A 22802-nucleotide genomic window follows, 5' to 3' on the forward strand; every position below is an offset into this window, starting at 1 on the left:
GTGGTGAAATCCAAGGGTCCGCCCCTGCTGCTGCTGGAGGAGGAGGAGAAGCAGCTGCATTGTCTTCTGGGTTCTGGTGAGATCTTGCGAGAGCCCCATGAAATTGTGCAGAGGCCTAATGTGACCTTCCTGAGACCCTGGCGAGTGAGCCTTCAGCAGGTGGGGCACATGCAGGCTGGGAGCCTCAGATGGCGAAATGGGACGGGCTGTCCCTGGTAGAGTGTGTGACAGAGCGCCACTAAAAAGCAACCGCCACGATTGCTGGAGGAATGTTTTGAGGAGTATATGGAAAAACATTGCTCTAAAAAGAGTGTGTTGATATGAATGGATTAAGTATGCAAAGTGTAAGCGAGAACAATAATTAGAAATGGCTATAAGAGATGTATTATCCAAAGAATGCAAGGTTAGTATTTAAATTTGAGCTAAAGGAAGTTGAGCCGGGTTGGAGGGAAGTCACAGGGGTATGTAGGGTTTATGTTTGCAGGGCAGGGGGTACATGTATTTTCTTTAATTTTGTATTAGTATTTGTTTACTTTAGTTTGATTTTCTGTGTCATTTATTAAGAAAGAAAGAAAGAAAGAAAGAAAGAAAGAAAGAAAGAAAGAATTATTTATCATTGGTGTCCTATGCAGAATTCACAATGTGAAAGAACTACAGCCGTCTTTTTCCCCAGTCTTTAGGGCCCAGGTTCAGTTTGTGCAGTTGGACGGCGCCTTTTACCCCACTCAGTGTTTACCATCTAGAACCACTTTGTTGCCAGGTGGGAGCGGCAGTTCTGGCAATTCACGTGGCCTTTGCACCAACCTGGATGAGAGAAGGCGCCTTGATCTGCCTTCCCATCCAAGCCAAGCGATGTCGTTCCCCCTGCTTTCTGACTCTTGTTTTTGGGCACGTGAGCAGTTGCTTCATTCTTGCCCCCGGCACTAATGTGCAGAGTAAGAACGTTTCAACTCCTGGAGAGACTCCTGGATAAACATGTAGAATGTTGACCAAGATGGATCAAAGATAGTGGATTGAAGACTGAAAACAGGAAGCAGCCTTACACCAAGCCAGACCATTGGTCCATCTAATTCAGTACTGTTGATACTGACAGACAGCAGCTCTCCAGGGTTTTCAACAAAGGTGCTTCCCAGCCCTACCATTAGATGCCAATGGGGATAGAAACTGGAACCTTCTGCATGCAAAACAAGTGCTCCACTACTGAACTATGGCCCTTGTCAGGATACTGAAGGATGCAGCCCCAGCTAGAGCTGCCAGCTCCCAAATTTTGGAGGAGTTCAAGAAGAAACAATCAAGCAGCCTCCCCCCAGTTGCAAAATTAGTCTTTTTTTTTCTCCAGGCCTTACGAGATGAGCTATTCACTCTTCCTGGATGCATTGGGAGAAGCCAACTCTTTGCTGACGGGTAATGGCCACAGATAGTGACAGCAGCCACGAAAGACGCCTGCTTCTTGGGAGAAAAGCAATGACAAACCTAGCCAGCATCTTAAAAAGCAGAGACATCACCTTGCCGACAAAGGTCCGTATAGTTAAAGCTATGGTTTTCCCAGTAGTGATGTATAGAAGTGAGAGCTGGACCATAAAGAAGGCTGATTGCCGAAGAATTGATGCTTTTGAATTCTGGTGCTGGAGGAGACTCGTGAGAGTCCCATGGACTGCAAGAAGATCAAACCTATCCATTCTGAAGGAAATCAGCCCTGAGTGCTCCCTGGAAGGACAGATCCTGAAGCTGAGACTCCAATACTCTGGCCACCTGATGAGAAGAGAAGACTCCCTGGAAAAGACCCTGATGTTGGAAAAGATTGAGGGCACAAGGAGAAGGGGACGGCAGAGGACGAAATGGTTGGACAGTGTTCTTGAAGCTACCAACATGAGTTTGACCAAACTGCGGGAGGCAGTGGAAGACAGGAGTGCCTGGCGTGCTCTGGTCCAGGGGGTCACGAAGCGTCGGACACAGCTAAACAACTAAACAACAAATGGCCACAGATCCTGCCCCACTTCGAGGCAGTGTTTGTTGCAGACCTTCATGCTATCATTCAGCAGTGCCCCGTTGACAGGTTGGATGCCAGACCACATTCTTTCCCCGCTATGTATGCCACCTTGAGCTTCTTGGAGGAAAGGTGGGGTATATAAATGAATGAATTCTGACTGCTGTTGTTTCTGAACATCGCATTTCAGGTGTCTCTGAATGCTGTCTGGAGTCATTCTGTTTCCTAGTGGGCATGTAGTCAATCTGTCCCTGGCCTGATGTTGGGAGAAGAGCTCTCTCACTCACCACACACACACACACACACACACACACACATATTAGCCATCCTCTGCGATGTAACTGTGATGTAAGGATACCATATTTTTCCGTCTATAAGACGCCCCCATGAATAAGATGCCCCCTATTTTGGGGGACTACAATTTAAGAAAATGGGGGCAGATGGCCCCCATGTATAAGATGCCCACAAATTCTGGACATTATTTTTTAGGGGGGAAACCTAGTCTTATACACGGAAAAATATGGTAAATAAAAGCATTGCATGTATCTGCTTATCCCACCTAAGCTGTTGTTGTTGCCATCTGTCTATGTCAAGAGGCAATGGAGTGTGCCTCTGGGGGGTGAAGTCAAACCACTGTGTTAACAGCACCAAAGTGACCTCCTCAAGGTGCAAGCCTGGGCAGTGTATGGAAATCCTGAGCTGCCCAGAAGACAAGACACCCCTTCCCTCAGCCCTGTCATTGGTCAGCTAATTAACATGCGGGGGATTTATTAAGACGAATGTTGAAGTCACACGTATTCACATGGAACCGCTTGATGAATCTACGTACACTTTGCGTTTTATTTCATACGCGGCCTGCTGTAAGAGAAGCAGGGCACAGCAGTGAGATGGGCAAGCCTTCCACCTCCAGCAGCAAGAGCCAACACCGAGATGTTGTCTGGATCTCTCTTCAGGAGTGTATGAAATTTTTTGCATATACAAGTGCTTGTGGTCAGGAAAGGTGTGTCGTGGGCGAGGAGGTGGTGGTGGAAGGGCTTGGTGCTAAACTCCTAAGAGGGATGCTTTCCGTCGATGCAGCAAAGTTCTGCGTCGGTTTTCTTGTATCATCATCGCAGCTGTGCCTGGGAGTGATCCTTCTGAGGTGCAAGCGGCCAACGGCTGGGAAACCGGGTTTTGCTCCAGCTCATTAAGCTTTTTTGCGGAAGGCGCCATGGAGACAGCCTTGAAGTGAGGCTTCAACACCCAGTTGCTATAATGACATCTGCCCTTGGCTGAACTGAGAAAGAGGGAGGGAAGAGACTAGTCCCCTGTGAACTGATGTACATCAGGCTGAAAGATTGGGCCAAGGTCATTCTTGCTGTCTGCCTTTCTGTTCCTCACTGCTCCTTTTCCCTCAAATTATAAACTGTTTGTGTTCTGTTTCCTCAGTAAAGTGTGACCAGAATTTTCTCTCTCTCTGGACTCCCATTTGCATTATTCAACTGACTTTGCTAGCAACCCCATCTACGGACATCTTATGGGGCTGCCATCTCCTGCTTCTGAGGTTTCAATGGCTCACATGCTTTCAAGCCGATTTTCACAGCTGTGTCGCCCAGACCAGAATCTTTGGGTTTAAAAAGTTTTCAGAAGCTGAATTCTGCGTCCAACACCCCTTTCTGCGAACTTTCTGCACTACTATGGAATTGCAGAGTTACACAAGCTGGGCTGCTCGTTAACTTGACCCCTAAGTATTCTCCCCCCCCCCCAACAGCGGCCAAGGCCTATCCTTCATGCTGCTGCAATTGGGTTGCCTCCACTTTCTGCGCTTCTGTGGGCATGATTCTGACAGCACGTCTCTTCTTGAAGTTTGAGCTGCAGAGAGTCACATCAGTTCTGTTCTGGGTGAGGCAATGCTCACAGATGCTGAAAACCAGCCAATGGAGGTGGTGGAGCGTCTCTCTCTCATTCTGAAACCTTGTAGTCGTCCCTAAGATTTCTTATTAGCTCACACCTATAAAAAATTAACAAGATGGCCTTTTATCTGTTTGGAGCCTCTGTTTGTGCAAGTTCCCAGGTGCATGCCCGGAACTGTAACAGTGGTGTGCGGTGAAATTTTTCACAGGGGAACAGTTAGGGCCTGAGGCGCAAACTTGCGAGGGTGACTGGGGAGGGGGGATGCCGCACATGTCCCGATGTCACACATGTGAGCATTGCACCTCCCTCCCTAAGCCAGGCAGAAGCTGTCCAGGCTTTGGGAAGGAGGCGTCAGGGAAACGTTTAGGGGGCTAGCCTAGTCCCCTTAGTTCACTGACCGCACACCACTGAACTGTCATCTGGTGTGCTTTTTCTAAAGAGGTTCTTCATAGTTGTTCCTCTCCAGACCACCTCGTCCTCCCATCTCCTGGCGAGGCTCTGATTTCTGCAGAAATTCTGCTAAACCAACAGCAACTGGAAACACACACACAAACACACATACGAATGTGTTACAGAGAGTCTATACAACTCTCGTGCCTAATAACGTGGAATCCTCCCCTCCCCTCTTAGGAAGCCCCAAGGGGTGGGTGTGGTGGAGGGTTGCTGAATGATTTATCTGAGGATTTCCATGTGGCTTTAAATGTTCTCCCACTATCCCAAGGGGTGTGGGAGATGAAAGAATGGTTATGTAAGAGCCCATTTTGCCCTCCATTACCTTCTTAAGGAATTTAAGTCTGCTTCTCCCTTCCAGGCCCAGATTCCTACCTGAAGTAGTTAAGTAAAGCTTGCTACAAATCAATATCCTCTTCCTTCTGACACAGGCTTTGCAAACCCAGCGCCTTCCAGATGTTTCAGACCACAACTCCTGCCAGTCCATGAGGCTGGGGCTGATGGGTGTCATAGTCCAACATCTGGCAAGGCAAGAACCAGTTTGGCAGAGGCTGTTCTCAGAAGTTCTCCTCCCTCTCTCCTAACACTAGAATTCATGGACAGCCAACAAAGTTGCATGTTGGGACAGAGAAAAGAAAGGATGACTTCATGAAGCAGACAGCTGACCTGCCGATGGGTCACCAACCTGGATGGCTTTAAGAGAGGAATGGACAAATTCATGGAGGAGAGGCCTTTTGATGGCTACTAAGCATGATGGCTTTGCTCTGCCTCCATGGTTAGAAGGAGAGAGTGCTGTGGTTTCCCACAGGCATCTGGTTGGCCACAGTGAGAACAGGATGTGGGGCTAGATGGGCCACTGGCCTGATTCAGCTGTCTCTTCTAATGCTCCTAAACATAAAGGAGACGGTGGAGATTTCTGGCTGAAACCAGTTTTTGAATCCCCCAAACATGGAGATTTTTTAGGGGCACACAACAAGCGCTGTTGAGAGTGAATGGGAGCTCCACAACAGCACAATGTGCCAATTTCACTCCGAGGTTCCACCCTTGGCTTTCAAAATCTCAGTGAGGACTCAGTAACACTAGATGGTGTTTTATTTTTCACAAAGCTTGTTCTCCGATTCAGACTGCAGTTCCAAATCCGTGAAGTATTCTCAATGGTTCATGTTGTTGCCTTTCTAGTCTGGTGGGATGTTCTGATCTGTGCTTGTTGATCTGCCGAGCTTTGCTAGCAAAAGAGATAATGAGGAGCTGCATAGACACCAGAGAAGCCGCATTGCTCACATCTATAGTGTGTAGGCAGATAGGATTGTAGTCAGGAGCCGTGTAGCCGGTGAGATCCAGCACAGTTCCCTTGGTGACCTTTGCAAATGAGTTGCTGCTCCAACAAGCTTTGATTGAGCCAGCTCAGCTCCTGGGCAGTATAACAGATGATAACTTGACTCGACAGCTTACTTGGGAGGTCTGTTTGTGAGTCCTTAGAGGTGAGCTATGTTGCTGCTCTGGTTTGATACAATTCTTCAGTGTCTTGGCAGTGTCTGGAACATAGGAAGCTGCCTTATACTGGAACGTTAGTCCATCTAGTTCAGTACTGTCTGCTTTGACTGGCAGCAGCTCTCCAGGGTCTCAGGCAGGGGTCTCTTCCAGTTCTACTTGGAGATGCTGCCTGGATGTGCCAAGCATGTGCTCTGAGCTATGGCCCTCCCCCACCCCCCACTTTTATCTAGGTAGCTCAGCTCCTGTGCAATTTGCCTGAACTTGACAACTCAGCTTTGGAAACCGCAAAATAAAACTGAGTCAGAACAGATGCAAAACTTTTGGGAGATCAGCTTCAAGATCAGACGGGTCTCAGGCTCTAGTTGGAATAGTTGGCAGAACTGAATTAGTACTTTAAATTGGGAAAATTTAGGGGCACGGTTTATTGGAAAATCGAATCATGGAATTGTAGAGTTGGAAGGGACATTAAGGATGATCTAGTCCAATGCTGTGCAATGAAGGAACCACAGCTAAATAATCCCTGAAGAGGGCGATCCAAATATTCTAGTACAAGACCTGTTGAAACAACTGGGAGCCGGACAAAATAACGTGGGTGGTGGTCTCAAATGGACAAACCATATATTAACCTGGCTGTGCTTACCTAGGCATTTTAATGTTCCAGGAGAATTTGTTTTCCTCTGTGGCCTTCCAGGATTGGGTTCAGCCCCACATCTCTTAGTTAATCCACCCCAAGCCTAGGGTGGGGCAGTGTCTTTTTCTGGATTACTACAGCAAAATCTCTGGACTTGTGTCAGCTGTTTTCCCCAGTTCTTTTTCTTCCCTTTATTTGCATCTGGGCATATCAAAGGGATGGGGTTGCTTCCAAAGATGTCTTTTGATGCCTGCAAAAAAAAAAAAGTAATTAAGATCTCAGCCTTATTGGGGCAGGTGAGGTTGCAACATGCCTCTGACAAAAACATGCTGAAGGAGGCCTAATAGGGTGCTCCTGTTTAATAGGATGAACCACAGACACATGTGGGAAAATTGCACCAACTTGTTCAATGGGCATCTGTGCTTGTGTTTTGGTTAACCAGACAGCACAATTGGGCAGCTAGAAATTGCCCTCCCCACCCCCTGCCCACTGCCTTTTCCAAATTTGCTTTGCAACGAAACAGAGACAGAAGCACAGGGGCATCAGAGGGAAGCCACAGAGGGGAACACAGCTACAGCCCCTGCTTTGCATGCAATGTTCCCAAGTTCAACCCTCAGTGGCATCACCCTGCCTATAATCCCTCAAACCTGCAGGTGGTCTGTGTGGACAGGGCTGAGCTAGATTGACCCTATAGCCTGGCTCCGTATAAGGCAGCTTCCCATGCTTTTGGTTAAATCACCCATTTACTGAGAACCATGAGGACTAGGATCTTGCTTTATTTTTAGGGCATGGACCACAGCTCAGTAGTAGAGCACCTGTCTTGCACACAGAAAGTCCTAGGTTTGGTCCCAAGCATTGTCTCCACGTAGGGCTGGAAGACAACCCTGACTTTAACCTTAGTGTGCTTCTGTGAGTTGGCATACACAATACTGAGCTAGATGGACACAAGGGAAGGGCTGTAGCTCCAATGCAGAAGGCCTGCTCTCTGTCCAAAAAGGGAAAGACTCCTGTCTGAAATCCTGAAGAGCTGTTGCCGTCTCACCCTCACGATTCTCTCCCCTCCAACCATCAATCTTTATTGGAATCTTTTGGGAAGAGGGGTGCCACTTGGCTCCCCGCTGCCTCAAAAAGTTTATTTTGTATGTCTGCATACATTGAGGTTTCTCCAAGCATGAACATACCTCTCTCCGATGAGCAAGCCTGACTGCTCTGGCTAAATGAGGCCAAGGACCTGGAGAATTAGGATTGCTATTTGTACATGGGGCATCTGCATTCTTGCAGCTTAACATATATTGTTTTAATCCTTACAGTGAGCCTTTAACATAGGGAAATATTACCACTCCATTGCCGAAGCAATGACAGCATGGTTTCCCTGATGTCCACTTGATAAGGGGTGGTTTGAACTGGGTATTGGCTGGTTTGCGGCTCAGCTTCTCGGCTGCTAGGCTACAACAGCTCACACCTAATTCAGGTTTCCACACCTGCCTCAAACTTAAGAAAATAAGGACAGCCTGCTGCATCAGATCAATGGCCCATCTAGTCCAGCATCCTCTTCTTACAGGGCCCAACCAGATGCCCCAAAGGAAAACCAGCAAGCAAGATTCAAGCACAAAAGCCCTCTCTCCTCCTGTGGCTTCCAGCAACTGGTATTCAGAAGCATTCTTGCCTCTGACCATGGAGGCAAAGCACAGCCATCATAGCTTGTGTCAGGAGCAAATCACACAGAATAAGTGAAGTTACTGTATTTTTCACTCCATAGCTTGCAGACTTTTCCCCAGGAGGGAGAAGGGACTGACGTGGCCAGTCAGTCCCTTCTCCCTCCTTGTAGAAAAGCTCCTTAAAGGGTGCGCGGCTCCTGTGGGCTTTTGCGGGAGGTCGGGGAATTGCCATAGCCGCGTGCAGCCTCTCCAGCCGGGAGAGGCTGCGCAAGGCTAAAGAGGAAGCCAAGGCAGCGAGCGGAAGAGGTTTAGCTCCCGGCTGGAGAGGTTGTGCGGCTATGGCAGAAGCCAAGACAGCCAGCGGGATGGATCCCGCTCGCTGTCTTGGCCTCTTTGCTCTTTGGGGCGGGGGGGGGGACCCGGGCTTCCCCCGCAGCCCCGAGAAGCTCTGGGAGAAGCGGACAGGCTGTGCGCAATAATATTTTTTTTCTTGATTTCCCCCTCTAAAAACTAGGTGCGTCTTGTGGTCCGGTGCGTCCTATAGAGCAAAAAATACGGTAACTCTTTATTAGAAGAAACAGAGTCAGCTCAGGAGTGCCAGGTCTAATGGACACAACAACTCTTCTTGGTAGGTCTTGACCCTGTGACGCAGTTGTGAAGGCTTCCTACAGCCGCCTAAATCTCCTCTCTCCTGGGTCATTCCCAAGCAATCTGAGATTCCACCATGCTCCTGCCTCTCCTCCTCCCTCTTCATACCTCTCTTGGTTCTGGGAGACCAGTGGGGAAGAGAGCTTGTTGCAGCAGGACAGGGGGGAATGCCTTGGCTTCTTCACCAGTTGGGCTCATCTCTGCCCCTTGGCCTCCCTCCTCTTCTGCTTTCGCCTCTTCTTCTGCTTCCGGACTTCTCTGTGCCACGGACTCTACCTGCTCACTAAACTCTGTTGCCTCTTCAGTTTCTGACACCTCCCCCCCCCCAGGCTTCTCCCTCTGTCTACTCAACAGGATGGGGGTGTGGTGTGACAGTACTTCAGATTTCTTCAGATAGGTTTGAGCTGTAGGGCTGTCAGGCCCGATGAGGACAGCCTTCCCTTCTCCAGATGTTTTAGACCCACAACTCCCATCAGCCTCCAGCCAGCACAACTAAATTTTTGGTCCAAAACATCTGGAGGTCACCAGGTTGGGGAAGACTGCAGTGGTGCAATGAAGAAGATCCCTATCTTAATCATGACTCTTCCTGTGGAATGGGAATGGGAAGAAATGGGGTGCTGGGTGTGGGATGGCATTTCTTACTCCACCCTTGGCCATCGCCCTAAAAGCACACTTGAGATCTTAGGAAATGCTGTTATGAAGGAGACACCCCAGAATTTAGCTGACTCAACTTTTGCTGATGCAGCGCCTTTTTTAAAAAACACGTTTGCTTTGGGTTATTCTGGATCATGGTGTCGCCCTCTGGCCTGATGTAGAGCAATTTTTCCAGATGATGATGAGTGGGCGAGGTTTGCCTTAGACATCAAGCTGTCCATCAACCTGTCCAGTAAAGTTAGTGAGGAAATGGCTGCTGTCCTTGTCTCAGTCTGTACCTGTTCTGACATATCTGTATAGCTGTGGTGTAAGGGATAACACCTTCTGCCACCACCCATCTAGTTGTTGGTTTATGAATTTCAGAGGAAGCATCCAAGCATGTCTCACCCATTCCTAATTAGAGCACAGTCTTCTAAGGATCTAGAAGAGTCGTCTAGTTCTTTTACCATTTACTGTTATTGTACTGCTGCTGTTGTGTCCCAGCTTAGATCAGGTCGCAACTTGGTAGTGGGTCATGTCTCACCACTTAGGCACCAGGAACCTTGAAGATCCCTATACACTGCCTGGCTAAAACTCTGGAGGTCTGGAGTCTGATAAGTGTTTGGATGGGTGCCTGCCTCTGAACCACATGTACATCATCTTGGGTTCCAAGGTTAGGATAGGAAACAAATGTAATAAAGACCTAGTTGAAATGTAAGAGAACCAAGGTGACCCAGAAGCTTTCTGGACAGCCTTGGGTCAAGTTGCTAGCTCTGGCTGGCAGATCAGGTATCACTTGCACAGTCAGCCCCTTCGTCCATCCAACTCTGCCATACAACCACAGCCACCAACCTAAAATGAACACTGGAAACTGCTTGATATTTAGATGCATTGGCCCACTTAGCTCAGTATTGTCTGTGTTGAGTGGCAGTGGTGATTCAGGCAGGAGATCTCTCCCAGGTATCTGGAGGTGCTGCCAGGGATTGAACCTGGGACCTTCTGAATGCAAGGCAGATGCTCTACCACTGAGCTATGGCTCTCCCCTTAAAGACATAGGCATATAGAGAGGTGTCTTTGACCATATCATACCTTTGCTTCATCTAGCTCAGTATTGTCTACACTAGGGGTAAAATACTGGTGCCCTCTAGGAGCTGTTGGACTCATCTCTGCTGTTGGACTCCAATTCCCATCATTTAGGCACCAGTCTAATAAATGAATGAGGCAAAAAACATTCATCTGCCCCTTTTGGCTAATGAAACAATCTATGGCCTTTTAAACTGGCGGGGGTTGGGTATTGTTTCCGTTTCCTTGGGGGGGGGGGAGCTGTCTTTATTAAAGCTTGGGGGAAAACAAAGAAAAAGCAATACAGTGGTGCCTCGCAAGACGAAAAGAATCCGTTCCGCGATTCTCGTCGTCTAGCGGTTTTTTCGTCTTGCGAAGCAAGCCCATTGATTAGCGCTACAGCGGTCTAGCGGCTTTCCCTGATCAGCTGTTAAGCGGTTTTTTCAGCGGAACAGCTGATAGGCGGCTTAGGAAAAGGGGGGGAGCGGAAAAAACCCGCGGGGACGCGCAAGATTTTTTCGTCTTGCGAAGCAACCCCATAGGGAAATTCGTTTTGCGAAGCGCCTGCAAAACGGAAAACCCTTTCGTCTAGCGGGTTTTCCGTCTTGCGAGGCGTTCGTCTTGCGGGGCACCACTGTATAGAAATGTTAACATCAAATACCAAGCATTTTAAACATTAAAACCAAAAGAAAGAAAATAAGGAAAAAGAAAATACTTCTTATTCACCATCAACTTTTTAGACTTATGCAAACTGCTTGCTCCATAATAGCATTCAACTCTTCTACTTTCCATAAACCAACCCTTTTCAGTCTTCAAACCCAGATATCACAAGCTCATTTTCCTTTCCATAAGGGGTTTCCAATCAATAATAAATGTCAACAATGATTTTTCTCTAACTAAACATGTCAGCTGTGCCATCTCAGCCAAATTCATTAATTTCAATAACCAACCTTCCATAGTAGGCAATAACTGTTTTGAACAATTAAAGCACACTATAGAAATAAAACACATCTTTGGCCCTCCAGATGTTACTGGACTACAACTCCCATCATCCCTGACCAGCTGGAGCTCATGTGGAATCTTAATCCACAGGGGCATCCTGCTCTACTGCCTATGCATGGGCATAGCCAAGGGGGCAGGGAGGGGCAGCTGCTCCCCCATCAATAAAAATCCATAGCAAACTAAGGTTCTGCCCCCCCCAACAAAAATCCTGGCTACGCCCATATGCTTATGAGAGAAGTAGAAGCCTTTCCAAGATTACGTTTTGCCATCTGTAGTAGCTTTAACTGTTCTTCATGCAAGCGATCTGAGGCCAGTTAATCAGGTGGACTTTTTTAGTTGCTGAAAAGGTTAAAAAAAACCATTAGCCAATAAACCAGCTCTCAGCACTGCATTCCTGGTTATCACTCTCAGCATTTGCTTTCTCTAGAGTCTTAAATTTTATCTTTGCAAGTCCCGGCCAAATCCTGTACAGCTTGCTCACATATTGTTTGTTGTGTTGGTAGCCAGATTATCCGTGAGTCAAGCTGCCGGTGATGTCATTTGCTCTTTTGTTATCTCTGCATCTGTGAAAGAGCCAGGTACAGTCCCACCAGCAAATTCTCTTGTTCTTGGTCCTGAATTATGGGCGATGCTTCCAGGAAATACCAAAGCCCTATCCCTTATATGGTGAGGCTGGATCACCTGTGTGACTCATCCACCTTTCCTTCTTCCCACCTTGACAGTTTGAAAAAAGGCTCTGAGAAGAACACAAGAGGCGCCGCCTTTTAGAATTGATGTTATAAAGTCACCGCTTTTGAGGCTGTGGGCTCTGAGTCACCACAACTGATGAAGTCATATTGGTGCTCTTCCTCAGAACATGCAAGTTCTTGTCCATTGCCCATGCTGGACCGCTCCTGTCTGGGCACTGCATTCCTTCTTGCTTTGCCACACATTTTTTCTCCAAGTAAGGTCACAGGAGTTGCTGGGCCCGGATCGTTAGGAACCCCTGAACCATTTGCTTTTGACAAATTAGACACAAGAGGTGTAGCCTGGAATTAATGGCTGAAATGAATCCATTATCCTCTTGTTCTGGAACCTGATTTCCCACGCCCTGACTCTGCTTCTCGTGGAAGAGCGTTCCCGTATTATTGATATTCCTATGCAATCTGAACTGATTTCACGACAATTAAAACCCAACACAAATAATTTGAGTGCAACAGAAATGTTGTTGGATGCATGGATGTTCCAGTGTGCAGGCATGACAGACCTCTCCTCCCTCTAATGGGCTCAGTAAATGTCATTTGTGAGGTGGCATTCAGCTGGAACTAGCTTCTCGCACAATGGACCTCACCCGTGACTGTCGTCAGGCTACATCTCTGCAGCTTCCGTCAAATTTTACAGTACAGTTAGATGCAATAATTGCCATGATGTGGGGGAACCACACAAATCCCTTGAGCACAGCACTCTCCAGTACCCCAGGAAAACTCACACATAGTATTAGGTCACTGGAAGTGTCCTGCCTCTCAATGCAGAGATTCCACTCTTACCTTTCACTGCTAATTACCAGACCTTGGTACACTTACCAAATGTATTTCTGAAACGTACTTATTGCACTGGCCACCCCAGCAACAATTAACACCCATCAATTATATGTTAAAGATCATACCTCCTACAGTTGGAGTTTGGAAGTCAGTCTCTTGGTATTTTACCAAGTCTTTGTGGGCACAGTGAATGGAATCAGCCTGTTTTATTTCTTAATTAGAGAATTTACTACTTGAACATGAGGGTTACTTAGTCCTTGAAAACCAGGAAGGAAAAGATAACAACGGGGAACATCATTATTACTATCTGTGATTGGTGAGGATCAGCAGTTCTCAGCCACAAAAGTATAATGGAATTGCTTTAGGGACATCCTGAATAATTACGGGGGCAGTTCATGAGGCAGCAACTCCATAGAAGTCAAAGACTGAAAAAGTCCCTTCTAACCTCTATAAGCTCAACAACAGCACATCTGATCTACGACCGGATGGATCCTTTCGCAAGACAAAGCTTTTAGTTTCTCCAAAGTCACTCGGACTTCAGTGGAAGGAATTGTTTCCGAGAGTTATTAATTGAAATTCAATCACTTTGTCAGGGGATGAAATGAGACCATAATGCAATTAGGCAGTGGCTTAAAACGCTAACCAGATGAAAGGTCTCTATTGTCTCCTACTCTGTGTCATCCTTTTGAATTGAACCTACCAACTGAGAGCTTGGGCTGAGGCAATCTTGATCCATTTGGTTTCTGTACTTTTTCACATAAAAAGGACTCATAGATGGGAGATGGAGACAAAAAAGCCAGGCCTCAGCCTCCAAACCTGTTTGCAGTTCCAGGATTTTGACTGCCTGTGCATTTGCTTCTCTTGTCATTGTCTGGGATTAACTTTCCTCATGCTGAGATGTAGCAGGCAGCCTCCTTTGAGGGCAGATGACTCTAGCCTGTCTGGGTGTTTGATGGATAAAACAATTGCATCTAACACAGATATGTGGTCAAAACGACCTCCTTCCACAGTGGCTGACTGGATTGAGACATCATGCAGAGATGCAACCAGTGGCCTGTTCTCTGGGCGGGTGATTTGGGTTTCCCAAGAACTTTTAATTCTTTAACACTTTCCAGAAGTTCTCTAAAGGCAACTCTAGGATGGAAGGTCACATGTTAAATCCTCGCATTTAACTGCCAGCAGTTCAGTGCACAAGAAGGATACTGCCCCCACCCTGGCCCCCAGCCTACTGTCAAACCACAAAACACGGCATTGCTGGAGCAAACAGGGCACCCTAATTTCTCCATACAGGAAGAACATACGCCTCTATGTAATACCTCTTTCTCTCATCTGGATTAACACACCCACCCAGTGCAATTATTTCAGCAAGCAGACAGAACAACAATGATGGAAGCCTCCTTGCCTGAGGTATGCTGAGAACGCACAAGGCACACACTGCCTCTCCACCTGAAAGAAAGTGCTACGCCTTAAAGTAGCCAAACCCCAAATGCCTCCCAGACAATTCATGCTCTGCTTCTTCAAACCAAAATGACCAAAATAAGGCCCCAAGTTCAAGTGGAAGATCACAGACTTTGTTAGTGTGAGATGGCGAACCCTTAAAGGAATGTGGAAATGGGGCCTAGCATGAAAGTCACCTGTTCTTCAATTTCTCTTGGCTTCCTGGCCAATAGCTCCTGCCACTTCCCCAAGCTCTTTTGCCTTTCCATAGCACAGAAAACTTCCCGAAACAAGATCCTGCTTCGTTTATCTTTTTTTTCTGCTCAAACTGATCTTCCACTTTTCTTACTTCTGTACGCTGCTTATCATTGGTTGCATCTTCACCAAATGGGCATTGCTGAGCATTCCATGGCATCAGAGACACTCAACCAATGGCTGCAGATGGCGCAGGGGCTGTTACAGTGCCTAGATGAGAAGCAAAGGGTTGATTGACAAGTTCATGCTGCTGGGATGGCCTCTTCCCTAAGAATTGAGGATTGCAGTGGTGTTTTCCAAAACTTCGTTTATGAGTTGTATTGGCATTTATTAACTCCATAGAAATTGAGGCAAATGAGGCTACTATGACAGGAGCTGCAACCAAATAACATTGGTGAGGAAACATACTTGTGTGTTTGCTGCAGGAAAAATGAACCGTGTGGATTTTAATTAGAATTAAAGCCTGTTAATGGTCAGATAAACTATGCCAGTGCCTCTGCAGTGAACCATACAAGCTTTGATGTGCTTTTAAGCAGAAGCAAAACAAGTGCCTTCTTCAGAGCCCCCCTTCTTAATGTCCCGTGTGAACTTCACAATGCCCAAGTTGTCCAGCTCCCTAGTACGTCAGCAGTGGCGGCTGCGGGAGGCTTTGGTGAAGCCAGCAAAGAAAGGCAGCCTCTCCATTTGAACACAATGCTCCTTCTGTGCAGCTGGAGGGAGAGAGGAGAGGGGGGCAACAAATGTGGTGGGGAACAGCCTGGAGGCTGGGGGGTGAATCTCCACTCTGATGAAAGCAGACTTTTTTTAAAAAAACTGTAGTCCAGGCCTTCAAGCGCAGCCTGCCCACAGTCACCTGGTCGTGTTTGGTGACTTGCAGGGGCTTGGGATAAAATGGAAAACAGCGCCCTTGATTTGCTGCCTGCTTGGGTATGCAAAAACAGGGGCTTCTCATAACATCTAGCATGTCCCAATGCATACCTGGTGTCTGTATTTGACTCAGAGAGTACTCAGCTAACCCATATCAGTGTTAACATCTAAAGCACAGGAGCTGCCTCAAAGAGGCATCATGTCTCTAAATATCAGTTGCTGGGAATCACGGGTGGGCAGAGTGCAGTTGTGCTTATATCCTGATTGCAGGCTTCCCAAAGGCATCTAGTTGGCCAATGTGAGAACAGGATGCTGGACTAGATGGGTCAATGGCCTGATCCAGCAGGCTCTTAGTTCTTTTCCAGTTCAAAAATGTATTGTTGTTAGCTGCTCTGAGCCTGGCTCCAGCTGGGGAGGGCGGGATATAAATAAAAAATTATTATTATTATTCCAGGGTACAGCTACAATAGCTTGTGACCCAAGAGAGCTCCACCTCTCCTCCCCAGTGCCCCCTCCAACACTACAAAGCATTCTGAGACTGCAAGCCACTTTCGCAGCATGACCTCTCTTAGCAGTCTGCTGCATTAAAAGAGAGAACTTTACCCAGCTTCAAGGTCACGCTAGCTCCAGATATAGTGTGCTGGTGTAGATCAGCGTGGAGAATGCTGGTGGACTACAACACCCACCAGCCACATGACGAATGGCTAGGGATGATGGAAGTTGCAGTTCAGCACCACGTGGAAGACCCCAGGTTCCCCCTACTGAGTGTCGCTGAACAGTAAGCCTGCAACTTAGGCACATCTAACTAGTATGCATTCAGCTTTATGCTGAGGGTAAATATATATATTTAAAAATGTAAAAGGGGGAGGAAAGAGGGCAAAGTTCCAGGAAAAATGACCTTGGCGATCCAGCCGGCCATTGAACCCAATGGGTTTTAACTATATGTGATTTTGGCTTACCTTGAACTGGAGGGAAGCATGAGTCAAGGGGCCATGCACAGCTAAAACAAAAAATGTCCCCGAGCATACTCAGAGTTCATGCACCTCAGCACCACTGAGCAGCCACGATGTGAATCCCGGACGAACCTGACCCCCTTTTAACTCAACGTAGAAACCCACCGCACGCAGCACGTGTTCAACACACGCAGATTCGTGGGCGTGGTTAGAGCGGGCGACGTGGGCGTGGCCCACGTGGAGCAACGCCTGAGCTCAAGCCGCGCAAGGAGGGGGCGTGGCCAGCAGGCGCACGCCGGAGGACCGCAACGCGGAGGGAAGGGGGTGGGCGGAGTCTGAGGCGCGGTTCGATGCTGAGAGGGAGGAATGCTGCATAAAAGAATGAGAGGCGTGGCCAAGACAGGCGTATAGAAAAGAGAACGGGAGGAGAGGGCGTGGCTAAGAGACAGAAGGGGCGTGCTCAAGCTATAGGAAAGGGACTAGAGAAAAAAAGGAGGCGTTGCGGAGTGGGCGGGTCCTTTTCCGCGCAGTCCCCACCCCACCAGCCAACCCCAAGCCGCTCAGTGGCCGCCTTTTGGGTTAGTTAGCCGGCGAGCACTGCAGAGGCGGCAGCAGCATTGGCGGCGCCGGCGCATCTTCCTCTTCTTCTTCCCCCCTCCCCCCTATCGAGTCCATTTTCACCTCGGCGCGAGGAGGAAGCTGCGAGGATGGCCGTTTCGAACGTTCGGGCGTTTGAATTCCACGGCGGCGGCGGCCGTTACCGCTCCAACGGCCGGATCCCAACGGCCGAATAATTCAAACGATAAGAATGAAATAACTTATATATTTTTTCATTTGCATATTAAAAATATCAGGGAAGGCGACGTCCCGTGTGGTAAGAGGAATAGATATAGATATTTAAAAAAACATTTTTTTACCTCAGTGAAGGATAAAGGGAGGGCGACGCCGCTTAAAATGATGCTCAACTCGATGCTGTTCGGCGAGATGGCGGCGCGGGCTTTCCCGGCGTCGGCGGGGCCGGCCTCCTCGTCGGGGGTCGGGGGCGAGATGGACGACGGCGTCGGCGGGGCCCCGCCGGTGACGGCGGCGCTGCGGAACGACCTGGGCTCCAACATCCACCTCCTGAAGGGGCTCAACGTGCGCTTCCGCTGCTTCCTGGCCAAGGTGCACGAGCTGGAGCGGCGGAACCGGCTGCTGGAGAAGCAGCTGCAGGCGCAGCAGCTGAGCGAGCGCGAGCGGCGCCTCCACTACAAGCGCTTCCCGAGGCACCAGGCCGTGCAGACGGACCCCGTGCCGCCCTCCATGCCCCCTTACGTGCCGTCCGCGGCGGCGGCGGCCGGGCCTCCTCCTCCTCCTCACCCGCCTCCTCCGTCGTCGGCTTCATTCTCCTCGTTCCCGCCGGCATCGGCTCCCGCCTCGCAGCTGCCTCACTCGCACTCGCACCCGCCGTCGCACCACTCCTCGCAGCAGCACTACAGCCGACTGCCCGGCACCATCTGGAGCTACACGCAGGTGAGGCGGACGGGCGGAGGCGGCCTGGAGACCCTGCAAGGGCCCGGCGTCTCCTGGGTGCACCCGGACGGCGTCGGCGTCCAGATCGACACCATCACGCCCGAGATCCGCGCCCTCTACAACGTCCTGGCCAAAGTCAAGCGGGAGAGGGACGACTACAAGAGGAGGTGGGTGGAAGGCCGCCACGGGAATGGGCTGGGGGGGAGTGACACGTGGATATTGGGGGGGGCGGGGCCGGAGAGGACCCCGACTCGCGAGTTGGCAGTGTGTGTGTGTGTGTGTGTGGGATTGACACGTGAATCATGGGGTAGCTGCGGCACGTGAATGTTCAGTTTGTGGGTATGGAAAAGACGCGTGGATTATGGGGTGAGTGGGACATGTTAATGGTTTGTGGGGGGGATAACACGTTAATTGTGTCTGTATGGGAATGATGTGTGTGGGAATGGTCTGTGCTTGTGTGGGAGTGGATTATTCAATCAGTGGGACATGTATGTGGTTGGGGTGTGGGGGATGACCAGTAAGTATTATAATAAATAACAATATGAAAGATGAAAAAATATTTTTTAATAATTCTAGTGGCACCTTAAAGATCAACTACCGGTATATAGAAGCTTTCAAGGTATGAGCTTTTGTGTGTAATACACACTTCTTCAGAATTTACACACCAAAGCTCATACCTTGAAAACTTATATTTAGTTGATCCTTAAGGTGCCACTGGAATTATTAAAAAATATTTTTTCATCTTTCATATTGTTATTTATTATGACTATGACAGATCAACAAGGCTATCCACCTGAATCTGTAAGTGTTGTGTGTGAGAGGGGGGATGACACGTGGATTATGGGGGATGGTTGGGACATGAGGATTGTGGGAAGTTGGTTGGAATAGGACTCTTGATTTGGGGTGGGGGAGAGTGTCCTAAGCAGTCTTTCTTATGGGGAGCACTTGTGGCACCTGAGGAAACTGGGCACATATGGGAGAGAGTGTGGTGTTAGTGGAGATATTTGGGCTATATTCCAGCTAAGTCTTAAGAGCAGACCCACCAAGATTAATGGATCTAAGCTTATTTAGAAGAATTTAGAAATTGCCTAGAATAATTTAAGAGGCATAACAGTCTTTAAAACCCCCACTACTTTTCATCATTTAATCAGAAACAAAACTAGACACCTAAAACAGAGGCCAGTTTCATTGGAAAGCTCTGGCAAGTCTTCACAAGACATCTGAAGCAGCTGTTGGTTGTTTCTTTATGGATGCTAGTTAATCATGTCCATTAATTTCAATGATTCTGCTATGGATATGACCAGTGCTGCATACAAACTTTTACTGTATTTCTGACAGAGAGATGGGTAATTTGTAGCTAGACCACAGCTATCAGGATCCCTGACTATTAGGCTTGCTGGCTGCTGGGAGGTGGAGTCCAGCAACATCTGGAGGGCAGAAGGTTGGCTAATATCCATCCTTTTACATTTCCATCTTATGATTTAGTTATACTTTGTATTAGAAAAAAATGCATTTCCCTTTTATGTCTATTGGTTCACTCATTTACTTTTTGTATGATTGGAAATGATTGCATGGGTACATTTCCTGTAGATCAGAGATGGAAAATCTATGCCCTTCCAGATGTGGTGGAATTTTAGCTCCCATAGTCATCCCTAAACTCTGGCCATGTTGGCTGGGACTGATGGAAGTTGGAATCCAACAGTATCTAGAGGACCACATGGGTTCCACATCACTCATAAGCTCCACTTATGGCATTTTCTGTAGTGTGAAAACTCAACAGAACTTCAAAAACATAAAGCAGCAACATTAACAATCATTAAAAAATATAGGCTACTTATAGGCAGTATCATAAAGTTCCTGTACTCATAGAAAACCTATCCATCTTAAAATAGCTCTCTCTCTCTTGTTAAAGAGAAGGCCACATAAAATAAATGGGGTTTTAACTCTCAAAGGTTCTTTTTATAAAGGGATGTATGCTTGCAGTTCTAGTAAAATGTCAGCTGGGTGGATGGAGTTTAGGAAGAAATAGCTCCTTTGGCCTTCCTAAACAATTGTTGTTCATCCGGAAGGTTAATTTCATCTCTATTATTAGAAGCACAATTCTATGCACGTTTACTCAGAGCTAAGTCCTGCTGTATGTTATGGGCTTATTCTTGGGTAAGTGCATAGGATTGGGACTTTGATATAGTTAACCTTTCCTTTGGTACATTTATAGTGAAAGTAGTAGAGAGGGCCTCTTGCCCCCCTGACCAATGGATCTAGCCCTCTGGAGTCTTTGGAGGGGGTTTGGATAGTATATTTCTTTCTTTCTTTACTTACTTATCTTCCTACTCTGCCTTTCCTCTGATAGGCCCAAGACTGTTTAGCAAATTAGCATTGGATGGGTTTAGGTGGTGGTGGGGATAATGATGTAGGAATATTAACCTTCCTTTTGCCCCCCCCCCACCTGTCCCAGACGTTGGAAGCTTTTTTGCAGGGGGAGAAGGGCTCAAGGTGAAATGCAGTGGAGGAGGTAGGAGAGAAGAGAAAGGGTGGGTGGGTGGAAGAGGGATAGAAAGATACAGCTGGGGAATGGAATGAATGAAACTGAAGGGCTGAATAAGAGTGGGAGTAGAGGGATGTGGAGAAGAGGAAGTGAAGAAAGGGAAACACTGAGTAAGAAGGGGAGGAGAAAATGGATGGAGGATGACAGAGGAAGTGAAGATACTGGAAGGGTAGTGGGAATTGGGGAAGAGAGGGAAATAAGTCAGGGATGAAAGATTGTAGTGTAGGAGAGAAGAAGTGGGGGTGGAGAGCAGGGCAGTAGGGACATGGGGATGAATGAAAAGGGGGGGAGGGAATAGAGACTGTTAGGAATGCATGGGGGGAGGGAGAGGACTGAAATATGCTGGAAAGGAGTACACAAATAGAGTAGGGAGGCCAGCTTGGAATGGAGCAGAAAGAGAGGGGGTGGTAAAGAAAGAAAAGGACATTGAAATAAAGGTACAGTCACAAAGATTGCCAGAAGTTCACTTAGTCTATTTCTGTCTTAAGACTGAGCCACCAGATGCTTCTGGATAACTTCAACCCATTGTCTATCCCAGTACCTGATATTCAGAAGAATGTTTGCAGAGTAGGAATTGGATATTCAAATTAATAAATAAGGAGGATTTCTGGGGGAGAGAGATGAGGGAATCTGCAATTGGGGAAGAGGATAAATAAGGGGGAGGGGAAGATATGCCACTATCAGGCAATTACAAAATTTGGGATGGGGGCAGGAGTAAGAGAGAGCAGGATATAAGTAATAAATAGTACATCAGTTCTTACTCTCCAGAGCTCAAAGAGTTAGGCAAAGATTCACTGTTTACCACAGATAACAGTGAAGGGGGGAATCCTGGTCCTTCTGGCAGAAAGTCATATTTATAATGCAGTGCTTAAAGACTTATCCTTGTCAGGGCTTTGTGTTGCTTAGCTTATCTTGGTAGAGTTGAGGGGTATGGGGAGAGTTGATAATGGGCTGGAGGGGAGGGGGTTTGATACAGACATAGAATGAGGGCCTCTGAGATGACAGATGGCAGCCGGGATTTTGGTATGTAAATCTCAACTCCTTCCCAACCCAGTAGGAAGTGGGGGCAGCACATCAGGTGGGGGAAGGGGATCTAAAGGGGGAGATGATGTACATGGGTGGGAACAGCACTTCCCATTCTACCCACGCACATGCCAATAGAGCAGGAAGTGAGTTCTTGGGGGAACTGGAGAGGGAGGGTGTGAGTTTTGAATAAAGTGAGATAAAAAAGGAAGTGGTGGTTGGAATACAATTTTTATCTTTGTTTAGGACAATAGACAGTGGTGACAGATGGGCCCTGGGGTAGACCTCATGATGATAAGTGGTGGGATGAGGTGCTGTATTTCACATGAATAAGGCAAAACAGTTGGCTGATTAGTTCAGTGGGCTCCCTAGTTGTGGAAGAAATAAACAGTGGTTTGTGTCTTACACTTTCCTCCTTCAGTATAAAGTCTGAGACTGATGGAGGATGAAGAGGAGTGAAAGGGATTGTGAGGTGGCTTCATGGGGAGCATATGGTGGTACTGTGCAGAGCAGGATACAGTTGTCAAATTTAAATACTGTGATACTGCATGTTCCAGTGCAGAGTGGGAGTTGAGTTTATGACCCTTGACAGAGGAGTAATTTTCATTAGGTGGGTACTTTGCATGATGTGTCAATTAGTGCATTGGAAAAGGCCTATGTTCGGTACAAGATGGCAGCATGAATGGTCAGGGACTCTCTATGTGCAGTACTGGTTTTCTGACTGTCACTGTAGGAAAAGGTGAGGGGGTGGAGAGAGAGAGAGAGAGAGAACTGCAGCAGATGAAATGGGTATTTTAGGTTATGGGATAGAGGGAAAAAGTGATGCCCTGCCTGTTGAGCTGAGTAGCTGCAATGTCACCTCAAAAAAAAAAAGGGATAATGAGTACCTGTGTCCTCATGTCAAAGAAAGAGGGGTTAAAATTATTTGTAAGGTGACATACCATAGAATTGGGGTTTGGGTTGTAGAAAAGGAAACATATACAAAAGACTCTCTGCCTAATCTACTCAAGGGAAAAGATGAAATCGAGCAAATCGAGCATTTCTTGAACTCTGGTAGTCAGGGTTGTGGGTGGGTTCCTGCCTGATTAAGAAGATACCTCTGGCAAGGACATTATAGAGACATCTGTGGTTTTTTTTGCTCTGTGTTTACAATTTGGTAGCAAAAGCTGGTTGGGGATTTCTCCTTGATGAGCCTGCTTTTTGGCTCCTGTGAATGAGCTCAGTGGTGCAGT

The 22802-nt window shown here is 47.6% G+C and overlaps 1 protein-coding gene and 1 long non-coding RNA gene across 3 annotated transcripts in view; one reads left to right on the forward strand and one right to left on the reverse strand.

The window, feature by feature from the left end:
- Window positions 1-2805: 2805 nt before the first annotated feature.
- On the reverse strand, window positions 2806-17546 carry LOC310711195. Its single transcript, XR_014528370.1, has 4 exons — window positions 17408-17546; window positions 6465-6705; window positions 4706-5555; window positions 2806-3977 (listed from the first exon to the last, which is right to left on the reverse strand). It is a non-coding gene; the product is annotated as an uncharacterized lncRNA (long non-coding RNA).
- IFFO2 (intermediate filament family orphan 2) overlaps window positions 17445-22802 on the forward strand; it is a gene marked incomplete at its 5' end in the record, with an annotated part of 45286 nt that continues 39928 nt past the window's right edge. For both annotated transcript variants that reach the window (XM_083512692.1, XM_083512693.1), the window contains one exon: window positions 17445-18169. In XM_083512692.1, coding sequence (XP_083368818.1) covers window positions 17445-18169 — 725 coding nt within the window. The remainder of the gene's footprint in view (window positions 18170-22802) is intronic.

This window comes from Podarcis liolepis (genome assembly GCF_965112155.1).
Source record: "Podarcis liolepis genome assembly, chromosome: 7".
NCBI classification, from domain to species: domain Eukaryota; kingdom Metazoa; phylum Chordata; class Lepidosauria; order Squamata; family Lacertidae; genus Podarcis; species Podarcis liolepis.